The 15760-nt window shown below is 43.9% G+C and overlaps 1 protein-coding gene across 1 annotated transcript in view; it reads right to left on the reverse strand.

Annotated features, from left to right (window-relative positions):
- Window positions 1-3303: 3303 nt before the first annotated feature.
- The window catches only part of LOC144510817 (acyl-coenzyme A synthetase ACSM3, mitochondrial-like), a 52785-nt gene continuing 40328 nt past the window's right edge, over window positions 3304-15760 (reverse strand). Inside the window, exons 10-13 of the mRNA XM_078240739.1 lie at window positions 14338-14465; window positions 12443-12542; window positions 11617-11736; window positions 3304-5365 (exon numbers count right to left, since the gene is read on the reverse strand). Of these exons, the coding sequence (XP_078096865.1) occupies window positions 5270-5365; window positions 11617-11736; window positions 12443-12542; window positions 14338-14465 (444 nt within the window). The 3' untranslated portion in view covers window positions 3304-5269. The remainder of the gene's footprint in view (window positions 5366-11616; window positions 11737-12442; window positions 12543-14337; window positions 14466-15760) is intronic.

The raw sequence follows: 15760 nt of genomic DNA on the forward strand, positions 1-15760 counted from the left end.
GGCCATTACTAGTTAATGTTGTTTTTAAAAGTTTATCTATTAGTGTCACAAGTCGACTTACGTTAACACTGCAATGAAGTTACTGTGAAAATTCCCTAGTCGCCACACACCGGCGCCTGTTCGGGTACACGAAGGGAGAATTTAGCATGGCCAATGCACCTAACCAGCACGTCTTTCAGACTGTGGAAGGAAACTGGAGCACCTGGAGGAAACTCACGCAGATACTGGGAGAATGTGCAGACTCCACGCCAGTGATCCAAGCCGGGAATCGAACCTAAGTCCCTGGCATTGTGAGGCAGCAGTGCTAACCACTGTGCCACCTGCACAGAAGACATGTGGAGAAAGTCTGGCCAGAGTGTCACAAAATCAAAGTAGGTCATGCTACCGTAGGCTTTTAAAAATATTTTTATATACAAGCAAGAAAATTATCTCATATAAAAGACCAAAAGTGGAGAAGTTCGTCATGAGTCAGTAAAGATCTTTGGGTGGGGATGGGGGTGGTAAATGAGGTGGGCCGCTTTGTGGAACAGAGGGTACTCTGTTAACTCTGGGGCAACTTGCTTGAATCTTGACTGAAGATTCAGTTATGTCATTTTCTCTCTAAGTGGTCTGGTTGAACACTTTTTTTTTAAAATCGGCCGCATGAAGTTGATTCCCATTGTCCTGTATCTGCGAGCAAAGAAGTGGGACCCAACAAGGAAACTCTCTTGAGGTCTGGGCCAAAGTTCTGTATTTTAAGTTTCACCTAACGTTTTGCTCTTTGTTACTGAACATTGTAGTAGTTGTATACAGCTTGCAATGCCACGTCATGAGGGGCTTAAGAATAAACCACATATGGCGGCATGGTGGCACAGTGGTTAGCACTGCTGCCTTACAGCGCCAGGGACCCGGGTTCGATTCCCGGCTTGGGTCACTGCCTGTGTGGAGTTTGCATGTTCTCCCCGTGTCTGCGTGGGTTTCCTCCGGGTGCTCCGGTTTCCTCCCACAGTCTGAAAGACGTGCTGGTTAGGTGCATTGACCCGAACAGGCGCTGGAATGTGGCGACTAGGGGAATTTCACAGTAACGTCATTGCAGTGTTAATGTAAGCCTTACTTGTGACTAATACATAAACTTTAATATTTGGAACGGGGGGTCATATGTGGGCCTCACAAGGTAGGGGCAGTTGGCTTCCTCTCCTGAGCGGCCGTAGTGAACTATCTGGGTTTGTATGACAATTTAATGCTAGCCCACAAATGACCAATTTATTCAATTTCAAAACTTTGTACAGTGGGATTTGAACTGGCACTGTCCGAGTTACTAGCCCAGTATAAAATGCACTATGGTACCTTTCCTTTTTCATTGCATATATTCTGTAGGCTTCTTTTTGATGGAGGGTGTGGGCTTCACTGGCTAGGCCAGCATTTAAGGCTCTTTCCTATTTGTTCTTGAGAAGGCAGTGAACTGCCCCCTTGAATCGCTGTAGACCATTTGGTGTAGGTGCACCCACAGTGCCGTAAGGAAGGGAATTCCAGGATTTTGAGCCAATGGGAGACCATAAGACTGTAAGATATAGGAGCAGAATTAGGCCATTTGGTCCATCGAGTCTGCTCCGCCATTCGATCATGGCTGATATGTTTCTTAACCACATTCTCCTGCCTTTTCCCTGTAATCTTTGATCCCCTTCCCAATCAAGAACCTATCCATCTCTGTCTTAAATACACTCAATGACCTGGCCTCCACAGCCTTCTGTGGCAATAAATTCTACAGATTCACCACCCTCTGGCTGAAGAAATCTCTCCTCATCTCAGTTCTAAAGGGTGATCCCTTTACTCTGAGGCTGTGCTCTCGGATCCTAGTCTCTCCTACTAATGGAAACACCTTCTCCACATTCACTCTATCCGGGTCTTTCAATATTCCGTAAGTTTCAATGAGATTCCCCTCTCATCCTTCTAAGCTCCATTGAGTACAGACCCAGAGTACTCAAACACTCCTCATACGTCAAGCTTTTCATTCCTGGGATCATTCTTGTGAACCTCCTCTGGACTCTCTCCAAGGCCAGCACATTCTTCCTTCGATACAGGGCCCACAATTGCTCACATTGTCAATTTGGTTCCAAGTCAGGATGGTGTGTGGCTTGTAGGGCACTTGCAGATGGTCGTGTGACCATGCATCTGCTGCTCTTGTCCTTCTAGGTGTTAGCGGTTGGTGGTTTGGTAGGTGCTGTCGAAGAGGCCAAGGTGAGTTGCTGCAGTGCATCTTGCAGATGCTACACACTACTGCTACTGTCCGTCAATGATGGAGGGTGTGAGTGTTTGTGGTACTGGATCATGTGAGCTGCTTTGTGCTGTATGGTATTGTGCTTCTTGAGTGTTGTTAGAACTACACTGATTCAGGCCAGTGGAGAATGTTCCATTACACTCCTGACTTGTGCCTTGTAGATGGTGGACAGACTTCAGGGAGTCTGGAGGTACATTATTTGCTGTAGAATTCCCAGCCTCTGACCTGCTCTTGTAGGCACAATATTTATAGGGCTGGTCCAGTTCAGTTTCTGATCAGTGGTAAACCCTCAGGATGTTTATAATGGGGGATTCATAGCATTCACTCATGTTAGTGTCATTGAATATCAAGGGGAGATATTTGAATTTTCTCTTGTGGGAGATGGTTATTGCCTGGCACTTGTGTGGCATGAATGTACCTTGTCACTTATCAGCCTGAGCCTGAATGTTGCCCAGGTCTTGCTGGATATGAACACGGACTGCTTCAGTGTCTGAGGACTTGCGCATGGTGCTGAACATTGTGCAATCATCAGTGAACATCCCCACTTCTGACCCTGTGATGAAGGGACTATCATGGAAGCAGCTGAAAATGGTTGGGCCTAGGAAACTACCCTGAGTTATTCCTGCGGTGATATGCTGGGACTGAGATATTGACTTCCAACAACCACAGCCAGGTATGCAGGTATGACTACAGCTAGTGCAGTGTTTTCCCCCAATTCTCATTGACTCTCGTGTTGTAGGGCTGTGCAAGATAAAATTACACGCAAAATGGGTTTTGAATCTGAGCTCAGCAATCCTTGTTTGTAGATCATATGGCCAATAATTGATAACCACATTACTGGCTATTACTAGTTAATGTGGAAAGAATTCTGTTTCTCCCATTGAATGCATAGCCATATATTGCATTAAACTTAATTCAAAAAGCAATACTGGTTCAAATTTCACTTGAAATAAACTTAAATGTGGTTATATACTTTTTAATTTGAATATAATATAAGGCCAATGTTTATTAAAAGTTTATTTATTTATTAGTCACAAGTAGGTTTACATTAACACTGCAATGAAGTTACTGTGAAAATCCCCTAGTCGCCACGCTCCGGTGCCTGTTCGGGTACAATGAGGGAGAGAATTTAGCATGGCCAATGCACCTAACCAACACATCCTTTGGACTGTGGGAGAAAACGGGAGCACGCGAGGAAACCCACGCAGACACTGGGAGAACGTGCAGACTCCACACAGAAAGTGACCTAAGCTGGGAATCAAACCCAGGTCCCTGGCGCTGTGAGGCAGCAGTGCTAAGCACTGTGCCACCGTAACCATATGTAGTTCTTCTCCACTGGTTACAAGGTGAGTAATTTCCATACTGTTAAATATAGTGTCATATTCCAGTATAGTGTTAACATGTTCAATTTTTTTAATGTATTGACCATGAACAGAATATTAAAATGGCTGCTGAAAACCATGTGACCTTTTGTATTTCAACCTCCAGACAGTCTCAACCAAATTAAATATGGACATTCACAGCCATCCAGAGAATTCACGCATCTCTTTGTTTAAAGATGGACCATCAACAAAAGAACTGTCGCATTTTAGCCAGCTCATCTTTCTGTTTCACCATGGACAAAGGTAATATGAAATTCAATGTGTGTTTGACGAAGGTGAATTTTAAGGTGTCAAACAACAACCCAACATCCCATTTTGGGGAAAAAAGGACTTTGAACTTGTATAAGTCACTCGATGTGGAAGCCGTTTTGTTGCCTGCTTTTAAATAACAACAGCAAGAAACTATTCTGCAGAGACAGTTCCATCAGAAAGCGATATAATTAGCTGCAACCAGGATAATAAACAGCAATACCTTGAAAGTGGGAGGAGGACTTTTTCTCTACTCCATCTCCAACAGGTTCCCAACTTGAAGTTCAGCTGAGTACCAACCTCCTGGACATTTGACTACAAGAAATCTTGTTTTACAACACCTTCAATTTAACTAAAGCATCAACTCATCTAAGAAACTACAGTCCTGCCACACAAGAGACTGAGACAATCATAAGTTGTAATTGTATTGTTTTACCTTCATCTGCATTTAATCTTTGTGCGAGTGTAATTGTGCATGTGTTTGAATTGAGTGAATGAAATGTATTTTAAGCCTCCGGGGCAAGTGTGTGATTATGTATATTTTTAAAAACTCCCAAAGCTTGTTGCTGGGATTATTTAAATTGGGACCAGCACTGAGGATAAGAAAGCATACATCTTTCACATACAAACATATTGATCGTGGCCAATAAAAACAAAACACATTCTATCTGTGATACGTGGCCACTAGATACATGGGCTATTATTCAAAGTATGAAATCTCTTGGACTATGGCAATAGGGGATTTTTGCAGTAACTGCATTGTAGTGTAAATGTAAGGTTACTTGTGACACTAATAAATAAAATTAAACTTAATTATACTTTACCACTTGGGGCAGAAAAACAGTGAAGGGAGTGTGTACCACTCTTCATTTGTGTTTTTTATTGACAACAGGTGAAAAGGACATCTTACAAGTTTATCATACGTCTCATAGAATCCCTACAGTGCAGAAGGAGGCCATTCGACCCATCGAGCCTGCACCAACAACAATCCCACCAAGGTCTTATCCCCATGTCCCCATGTATTTACAAGTAAGGCTCAATTTAGCATTGCCAATCAACCTAATCTGCACACCTTTGAAGTGTGGGAGGAAACCGGAGCACCCGGAGGAAACCCACGCAGACACGGGGAGAACGTGCAAACTCCACACAGACAGTGACCCAAGCCAGGAATTGAACCCGGGTCCCTGGCGCTGTGAGGCAGCAGTGCTAACCACTGTGCCGCCGTGCCACCTTGTCTCCTTTAGCATCTTGAACAAACCCATATTCTGTTTATGCCTCGCAATAAATCAGTTAGCATAATTTATATTATCTTCAGATTAGTTGAATTAAATGTTCTGCTTTTTATTAATGATTCCACTTCATGACGCTGTACAAGGATGGTTTAAGTTTCCATTTCTTTTTCCCATTCTTTTTTTCGTAATTCGCTTCTTTTGACTTTCCCACTAATGGTCTTGGGCAGTTCCTTCACAAATTCAATCTGTGGGGAAACAGAAAGGTAGTCCATGATTCGTGAGAGCTCAGAACACATACCTCTTTAGCAAGAACTTTTAAAAAATTCATTCATGGAACATGGGCATCGCTGGCTGGCCAGCATTTATTGCCTATCCCTAGTTGCCCGAGGGCAGTTGAGAGTCAACCGCATTGCTGTAGCTCTGGAGTCGCATGTAGTCCAGACCAGGTAAAGACAGCAGATTTCCTTCCCTAAAGGCATCAGGGAACCAGATGGGTTTTTCCGACAATCGACAATGGTTTCATGGTCATCAGTAGATTCTTAATCCCAGGTTTAAAAAAAAAATTGAATTCAAATTCCACCATCTGCCGTGACTGGATTCGAAACTGGGTCCCCAGAACATTAGCTGAGTTTCTGGATTAATAGTCTAGCGATAATACCACTGGGCCAACATCTCCCCTTGGTCAATTTAAATTTTGGCAAACATTTATAAGGCTCTCCTGTGAAAAGAGAAATTTGAAATTGAGCCAGATCCAGTCATGTTTCTGCATATGTCTGCAAAATTAATACCGTGTGAAATATTCACACTGTGGTTGATATCTGCAGGCAATTTTAGGTTTGAATTAAATGTTCAGATGGAGTTTGCCGGAAGGTGCAGGAGGTAGGTGCCATACCCACTATAACTGGTAAATGCTCGAGTGTGGGCTTTGGAGCAGGACATGGTGTTTGGAAAAAGTTATAATTTGACAGTGAGGATGTTGGGAACAATGGAGAAAGGGAGTTGGGTTAGCTTGAGCATTTGATCTCTTTTTTTGGAATAAGAAATCCATAAGCCGCTCAATTGATGTTGAAAGTGAGATTTGGGGAGGTAGATGTGATGAGTTTTCAGTGTGAATCAAGTTTTCAGTATGCCTTCCAGGATAAAATCTTGGATCATGTGAGTATGAGGGCATACATCACTACTGTTTTGACTGTTAAAGCACATAAGACTGTGTAATGTATGCTTCAGCCCCAATACTGAGAATTGTACTTGGGAACAGCGTAAATGGGAGACGGGGAATTAGAATTAATAGAGGTATGCAGAAGGACGGTAACTGTTGAGCAGACCAGATGCAGTTTTTCTTTTAGCATGTACAGTAATCACCCAGCCAGACAATAGCTTCCACTGTGGCTAAATGGAACTCTGAGCCTTGGTCTTAATTTTTGTCAGGGGACAATGATGCGAATCATTGGGGTGCCCCACAGCTGTTGTCCGCATTCCCTGCAAGGTCCCACTTGTGCTGATTTGCTGCACAAAGGCCTCGACCAGTGCGGAAACGGTTGAGGAATACCCAATGTTGGCATGGCAGGTTGAAGCTGGGTGGGTAGGCTGTGGGGTCTGTGACGAGGAAGTGGTTTGTAATGTTGGTTCGATTGCTGCTGTTGCCACAGGACATCTGCTGTTGTTCCTTGGCACAGTGGCCTTAGACATATGGGCTGGCCTGATGGGAGGCGACCAGTGGGTTGGTCCTTCTGTCGCAGCAGGCTTGGGTTGACGTAAACCTTCTCCAGGAACTTTCTTGTTGCAATCTCCCTCCTTATGCGAAGGGGTGGGATGTTGCTCAGGACTGGGAGCCTGGTGAATTGAGTTGTTTGTGGGCTAACCAAGATGATACGCATTGTTGTGTTGACCTGGGTATCTACAAGACTGGTATGGGATGGGTTGTACTATGCTGATGCACAATAATCTACAGTCAGATGGTGGCAAGAGTTAACACCCTTAAGGTTTGAGCACCCTATAAGGAGGCAGCAAGTTTGCTGAGGAGATTGTTCTGCGTTTTGATCTTTGCTGGCGTCTTGCTCAGATGTTTTGATCAGATGCAGTATTTACATTGAACTGTTAATACTTAAATGGATCTTGCTGAGGGGAAAAAAAATTAAATCTCACCCTTTGGTGAAAAGGACTATTTTGCTGATCCCTGTACTTCCACATGGGAAGACTGATACTTGTGTGACATAATCTCAGTAAGAAATGTCATTTATTTATTTGATGCGAAGTATCTTAACCTAATCAGTATAAATGAAAACTGTCAAATACAGCCCCATAATGTACTCAGAAGTCCATTTAATAGTTCCCTTCATTGTATTAAAATAAAACATAATAGATTTAAAAAATAAAAATATAATTTATAGAAACATAGAAACATAGAAGATAGGAGCAGGAGGAGGCCATTCGGCCCTTCGAGCCTGCTCCACCATTCATCACGATCATGGCTGATCGTCCAACTCAATAGCCTAATCCTGCTTTCTCCCCATAACCTTTGATCCCATTCACCCCAGGTGCTATATCCAGCCGCCTCTTGAATATATTCAATATTTCAGCATCAACTACTTCCTGTGGTAATGAATTCCACAGGCTCACCACTCCTTGAGTGAAGAAATGTCTCCTCATCGCCATCCTAAAAAGTCCGTCCCGAATCCTCAGACTGTGACCCCTAGTTCTGGACTCCCCCACCATCAGGAATATCTTCCTTGCATCGACCCTGTCTAGTCGTGTTAGAATTTTATAAGTCTCTATGAGATCCCCCCTCATTCTTCTAAACTCCAGCGAAAACAATCCCTAACCTAGTCAATCTCTCCTCATACATGAGTCCCGCCATCCCCGGAATCAGCCTGGTAAACCTTCGCTGCACTCCCTCGAGAGCAAGAACATCCTTCCTCAGAAAAGGAGACCAAAACTGCACACAATACTCTAGGTGTGGCCTCACCAAGGCCCTGTATAATTGCAACAACACATCCCTGCTCCTGTACTCAAGACCTCTCGCAATGAAGGCCAACATACCATTTGCCTTCTTTACCGCCTGCTGTACCTGGGATGTGGGTGTCGCTGGCTAGGCCAGCATTTATTACTTATCCCTAATTGCCCTTGAGAAGGTGGTGGTGAGTTGCCTTCTTGAACCGCTGCAGTCCTTGTGGTGTAGGTATACCCACAGTGCTGTTGGGGAGCGATTGCCAGGATTTTGACCCAGCGACTGAAGGAACGACGATATATTTCCAAGTCAAGATGGTGAGTGACTTGGAGGGGAACTTCCAGGTAGTGGTGTTCCCTGTTATCTGCTGCTCTTGCCCTTCTGGATAGAAGTAGTCGTGGGTTTGGAAGGTGTTGTCTAAGGAGCCTTGCCATACTATAAGTTTAAATCTTTCCAAGAATGTAAATGGCAAACACTATCAACACCATTGGGTGTACTGCACTGATATCTTGATTCAAACTTTGGAAAGTTGCCAGTTGCAACTATCTAATCTAATTTTACCCCATCTAGCAGACTAACATTTCATTGGTCAGGTTGCAGACCTATGCAACTACTACATTTAGCTATCTATGTAGATAATTAGCTATCACCCTTCATTTTCTTAAAATTCAACAAGTTCGTTTGCTAAAGTTTCTAAATAAGAAATCTGATAAACTTATTTAATATTGCAGTATTCAGTATGGCTGTTTGTGTGTGCAATCAAAGAGAATCATAGAATCCCTACAGTGCAGAAGAGGCCACTCAGCCCATCAAGTCTGCACTGACTTGATGACAGAGTATCTTACCCAGGACCTCTCCCCTGCCCTATCCCTGTAACGCCACACATCCACCATGGCCAATCCCATCTAACCTACACATCTTGGGACACTAAGGGGCAATTTAGCACGGCCAATCCACCTAACCTGCAAATCTTTGGTATCATAGAAACCCTACAGTGCAGAAGGAGGCCATTCGGCCCATCGAGTCTGCACCGACCACAATCCCACCCAGGCCCTACCCCCACATATTTACCCGCGAATCCCTCTAACCTACGCATCTCAGGACTCTAAGGGGCAATTTTTAACCTGGCCAATCAACCTAACCCACACATCTTTGGACTGTGGGAGGAAACCGGAGCACCCGGAGGAAACCCACGCAGACACGAGGAGAATGTGCAAACTCCACACAGACAGTGACCCAAGCCGGGAATCGAACCCAGGTCCCTGGAGCTGTGAAGCAGCGGTGCTAACCACTGTGCTACCGTGCCGGTTTGTGGGAGAAAACCGGAGCACCCGGAGGAAACCCATACAGACATGGGGAAAAACGTGCAAACCCCACCCAAGACAGTCACCCAAGTCCAGAATTGAACCTGGGTCCCTGGAGCTGTGAGGAAGCAGTGCTAACCATTCAATCAATGGCGGAATAGAATTGTAGGCAATGGCATTTAGAGTCAGAGAGATATACAGCGTGAAAACAGGGCCTGGATTGGGGATTTCCTTGGAGTTTGTTGTTACTGTGCTCACTGAAACCAAGAAACTTGCACAGATTGAGAGACCCAAATAATTAGCACAATGAAATACACAAAAGGCTCTCTGAAACCATGGGCATTTGCCAATTATGAAGTACAGACAGCTTTCAATGCACCAAATATTTTATTAACAACTTTAAAAAAGTGGCCCATGCAGGTTATGGAAGGCAGCAGTGGTTTTTTGCGAAATAAACTACTTTTGTGGGGATGGGCAGCTGTAACCAGCAGACAAAGCTGCAGAAACATTGATCTCCCGAGATTGCATGCAACCATCCGAGGTATGGAGGACAGTCAGAGGCTTTTTCCTAGGGCTGAAATGGAGAGGACATGAGAGGACACAGGTTTAAAGTGCTGGGGAGTAGGTACAGAGGAGATGTCAGGGGTAAGTTTTTCACTTAGAGGGTGGTGGGTGCGTGGAATGGGCTGCCAGCAATGGTGGTGGAGGAGGATTCAATAGGGTCTTTTAAGAGACTTTTAGATAAGTACATGGAACTTAGTAAGATAGAGGTTTATAGGTAAGCCTAGTAATTGCTGAGGTAGGGACATGTTCGGCACAACTTTGTGGGTTGAAGGGCCTGTATTGTGCTGTAGTTTTTCTATGTTTCTATGTCATGCTGCCACCAAGGTGGCAGTGGTTACATTGGTTAACAGTAGTTACACTGGTTAGCCCTGCTGCCTCACAGTGCCAGGGACCCGGGTTCGATTCCCAGCTTGGGTCTGTGCGGAGTCTGTACGTTCTCCCCGTGTCTGCGTGGGTTTCCTCCGGGTGCTCCGGTTTCCTCCCACACTCCAAAGATGTGCGGGTTAGGTTGATTGGCCATGCTATATTGAGCCTAGTTTCAGGGGGATTAGCAGGGTAAATATGTGGGGTTATGGGGATAGCGCGTGGGTGAGATTGTGGTCGGTGCAGACTTGATGGGCCGAATGGCCTCCTACTGCACTGTAAGGATTCTATGATTCTACAGATAGTTGATTAGGAACTCTCCATTCTATTATTTTTTTTTACGTTGCATATAAAGACCATTTTGAAAATAAGGATACCTCCAACAAAGGGAGACAGCCAGTCAGCCCCTAAGGTGTTGGTAATTTACAGGTTTCACTGTATAGATGTTCACAACACATCACACTGAGCGGCAAGGTGGTATGAGTGAAGGGGGGGGTGGAAGAAGAAGCAACCCCATGGCACCTTTGGGTGTCACTGGAAAGAACAACTTTTGTTACCCATCCCTGATTTCCCTTAAGCAGAGGGCAGTTTAGACAGTTACATGGGTAAGATGGGTATAGAGGGATATGGGCCAAATGCGGGCAATTGGGACTAGCTTAGGGGTTTTAAAAAAAGGGCAGCATGGACAAGTTGGGCCGAAGGGCCTGTTTCCCTACTGTAAACCTCTATGACTCTATGAGTTTAGGGCCAACCACATTGTTGTGGCTCTGGAGTTACATGTAGGCCAGACCAGGTAAGGATGGCAGATTTCCTTCCCTAAAGGACATTAGTGAACCAGATGGTTTTTGTTTTGTGATTTGGCGGTGCAGTGGTTAGCACTACTGCCTCACAGCGCCAGGGACCCGGGTTCAATTCCTGGCTTAGGTCACTCTCCATGCAGAGTCTGCACGTTCCCCTCGTGTCTGCGTGGGTTTCCTCTGGGTGCTCCGGTTTCCTCCCACAGTCTGAAAGACGTGCTGGTTAGGTGCATTGGCCATGCTAAATTCCCCCTCAGTGTACCCGAACAGTGTAAGCCTACTTGCGACACTAATAAATAAACTTAAAATATGGAAAAATCACCTGTCTTTTAGGAAATTGCAACTGGCTTATAACTGGTATTAATGCATGAATAAGCCTATAATTAAAAAAAATCACAATACTACAATGACTTACTGCTATTCACCATTTTATCGGGATGACTAATCTTGCAAGAACTACACCCAAGCTGTTTAATAGCTGCCTTTCTCATCCAGCAAATCAGGAGAGGTAAAATACAGACCTTTCTTGGGTATTTATACGGTGCTGTGACTTTCTTAACATGTTCTTGCAATTCTTTAATCAGCTTGTCAGGATCACATGAGGTATAAGCAGGACTTCGAACGATAAATGCCTTCACAACCTTAAAAGAAGAAAAGTTCTTTTCAACAGGGAAAATAAGATGTGACTGTCCCACTGAGGATCGTTAGATATATTTCCTTTATTCATTCGAGGGACATGGGCATCGCTGGCTGGCCAGCATTTATTGCCCATCCCTAGTTGGCCAGAGGGCAGTTGAGAGTCAACCACATTGCTGCGGATCTGGAGTCACTTGTAGGCCAGACCAGGTAAGGATGGCAGATTTCCTTCCCGAAAGGAACTAGATGGGTTTTTCTGACCATCAACAATGGTTTCATAGTCATCAGTGGATTCTTAATTCCAGATCATTTTTATTGAATTCAAATTCCACCATCTGCTGTGGCGGGATTTGAACCCGAGTCCCCAGGATATTAGCTAAGTTTCTGGATTAATAGTCAAGCGATAATACCACCAGGGCATATTGGTAATGGGAAAATTAGACTTTGAATTAGTTGTATTTGTGAAGGGGGATCAAAAGGCCAAGCTATTGCAGTTACAGAACAATAATACTGCCCAGAATGTGTAATCAAAACAAAACAAAGAGTTAGAGTGCCTGCCTAAAATCCATTCCCAGATAAAATTTCCCCTAAGTTTTCAGTGTGATTTTATTAGGAGCTAAATTGCACTGATGGATCTGCACCGCTTGTCTTTTTAAAATCAATCTGCTACTGGATGAGATTGATTAAATCTGTGTTGGTTTCTAAGCATACCTCTCCTCGGGTTGGATCAGGACTGCTAACCACAGCTGATTCTGTCACAGCCGGATGCTCTATCAATGCATTTTCTACTTCAAATGGTCCAACACGGTACCTGTGACATTTTTGGCATAAAGGAGTCACATTACTTGGAGCATTGGCTAACATTAAAGCATCTGTAATGCATGATATTTGTTTTCCGCAATTACTTTTTAAAAAAACTCTTGAACCTGTTGCTGGCAGAGCGAATGATCACCTCCAGCAACTAAATGATAGGAAATACTATCACACACTAATTTTTTTTTTATTCATTGGACATGGGCGTTGCTGGCTGGCCAGCTTTTATTGCCCATCCCTCGTTGCCCTTGGTCAGAAGGCAATTGAGAGTCAACCACATTGTTGTGCCTCTGGAGTCACATGGAGGCCAGGCCAGGTAAGGACGGCAGATTTCCTTCCCGAAAGGGTATTAGTGAACCAGGTGGGTTTCCGACAATCGATTCATGGTGGATTCTTAATTCCTGATGTTTTTTAAAAAATTGAATTCAAATTCCACCATCTGCCGTGGCGGGATTCGAACCCAGGTGTCCAAAACATTAGCTGAGTTTCTGGATTAATAGTTAAGTGATAATACCACTAGGCCATCATCTCCAACTAGTATGGTACAGTATATTGAATTAAGAAAAGGCCTCCGGCCTAATTTATATTTCAGAGCTAAATACAATTTGTTGATGATAGAATTGACCTCCAATTATCGTTGCAGTATCAAGCTATAAGTTTTTCTATCTTATGGTTCTCAATATTTGGTGAGATTCTCAGGGCCATTCACCGAGGGCAAAAATCCCGTGAGAGGGCCAAGTTAGACTTTTCTCCTCCAAGGAGGAAATCACTTCAATTTCCCAGTTGAAATTCACACCATCCTTTGGTTACTGCAATGAACATATACATAGTAAAAAAAGGTTTTTCACCTACATGTTAAGTTCCCGACATATTCAGCCTTGTAAATGATTCTTGGGTATTTATTATCCTCTCTCTTCACAAATACATATTCTAAATATTAATTTTTAAAATTTGATTTATTACTGTCACATGTATTGGGATATAGTGAAAAGTATAGTCTCTTGCGCGCTACACAAAGCATACCATTCATAGAGAAGGAAACGAGTGTGCAGAATGTAGTGTTACAGTCATAGCTAAGGTGTAGAGAAAGATCAACTTAGTGCGAGGTAGACCCATTCAAAAGTCTGATGGCAGCAGGGAAGAAGCTGTTCTTGAGTCGGTCGGGATGTGACCTCAGACTTTTGAATCTTTTTCCCGACGGAAGAAGGTGGAAGAGAGAATGTTCGGGGTGCGTGGGGTCCTTAATTATGCTGGCTGCTTTGCCGAGGCAGCGGGAAGTGTAGACGGAGCCAATGGATGGGAGGCTGGTTTGCGCGATGGATTGGGCTACATTCACGACCTATTCTTAGATTGAAGTGTTTATACTGTCATTAATCTATTTACAAATTGCCCAGCCTTGTTAACCAATCACCTTAAGTACAGAAAATCATTGGGCGGGATTTACCAGCCGCATTCGGAAACCAGAAAATCCCGCGGGGTCAATGGACCTTTACATGGTCCACCCCTCGCCCGCTATGATTCCCGTGGCAGGTGGGATGGCAAAAATTCACCCCATTATCTGCAAGAATACGAAAAACATTGCATTTAATCTTTACTGAAATTGGACTGCTTGATTTTTAAGTCAGGCTCTTCTGTGGGACATCATTTGTAATATTTAGTAGATTAACGAATACCCAAGGATTCTCATAATGTGAAATATAACAGAACGGCCATGCTAAGCCGTTCATAAGCCTCTTAATTATGTAACAGTGAAACATTGAGTTAATAGAATGAGGATAACTGGAACACTATACCCAGCTGATAGGATTACATCATCTGATCTTCCAAGGAACCAGAAGTATCCTTCGTCATCCATCAAGCCACGGTCTCCAGTCAAATAATAGTCTTCTCGTAGGACTGCGGCAGTTCGTTTTGGGTCATCCTAGCAACAACCAAATAAAGCAGCTCAATGTTCAAACGTACTTAATAATATTTTTAAAACCATATACTTGGTGGCTAAAGATGAACCTTGATTGTTTTTACATTGCATAGTTAAGGAATAATATCAGGGTCTCAAAGGGTGGCACAGTGGTTAGCACTGCTGCCTCACAGTGCCAGTGGCCCGGGTTCGATTCCCGGCTTGGGTCACTGTCTGTGCGGAGTTTGCACATTCTCCCCGTGTCTGCGTGGGTTTCCTCTGGGTGCTCCGGTTTCCTTATACAGTCAGAAAGACGTGCTGGTTAGGTGCATTGGCCATGCTAAATTCTCCCTCAGTGTACCCAAACAGTAGCTTAATTGCAGTGTTAATGTAAGCCTATTGTGACACTAATAAATCGTTTAGTTTATTTATTAGTGTCAGAAGTAGGCTTACATTAACATTGCAATGAGGTTACTGTGAAAATTCCCTAATCGCCACACTCCGGTACCTGCTCAGGTACACTGAAGGAGAATTTTAGCATAGCCAATGCACCTAACCAGCACATCTTTCGGACTGTGGGAGGAAACCGGAGCAAACTCATACATACACTAGGAGAACGTGCAAACTGTATACAAGCAGTGACCCAATCCGGGAATCGAACCCAGGTCCCTGGCGCTGTGAAGCAGCAGTGCTAACCACTGTGCTGCCGTGTCACCCACTGTAAATAAACTTAAAGATACTAGAAAACTGTTGACCCTGGGTCAGATCTGTACAAAATTTGGATGCATTCTTAAACTTACCACCCTGTCCTTAATGCTAAACCTTATTGTACTCTGCTCAGAACAGAGTTTAAATAATAACTGGGCTGATCCGCCTTTCTTGGTAGTGCCTGGCAGTGTCCAGGAGCTGAGGGCTCTGATTTAAATAATGGAGACAGCGCAAGTTCATCTTTGGCCAGAGATGTCAGGACCAGAAATAGAAGGTGGGCATTCTCGGCTTTGAAGACACCAGCACCATTGTGATCTCAGGCAACACTCGAACCGCATGGGAGGGGCAGAAGAATTGTCTTGAGGCTGCATGTAATGTGATGGGAAGATGGATGTTTGAAGCTGCAACATCTACCGCATGGTAGATTCTTAGCCCAAAAAACCCCCCAGAAATGTTGCTGACTAGAATTTTATAATAGCCTGAGTGAATTACTTCTAGTTGCTTTGCTTAGGCACTTAGGCACAAACTTTGTGTTGTGGGAATGTGGTTTTAATTTTCAATGGTTGTTTTCCAATACAAGTGTTTGCATGCGCAATAAGCTCTTAGCTTGG

The sequence above is a fragment of the Mustelus asterias genome, chromosome 23, assembly GCF_964213995.1.
Source record: "Mustelus asterias chromosome 23, sMusAst1.hap1.1, whole genome shotgun sequence".
Taxonomy (NCBI): Eukaryota; Metazoa; Chordata; class Chondrichthyes; order Carcharhiniformes; family Triakidae; genus Mustelus; species Mustelus asterias.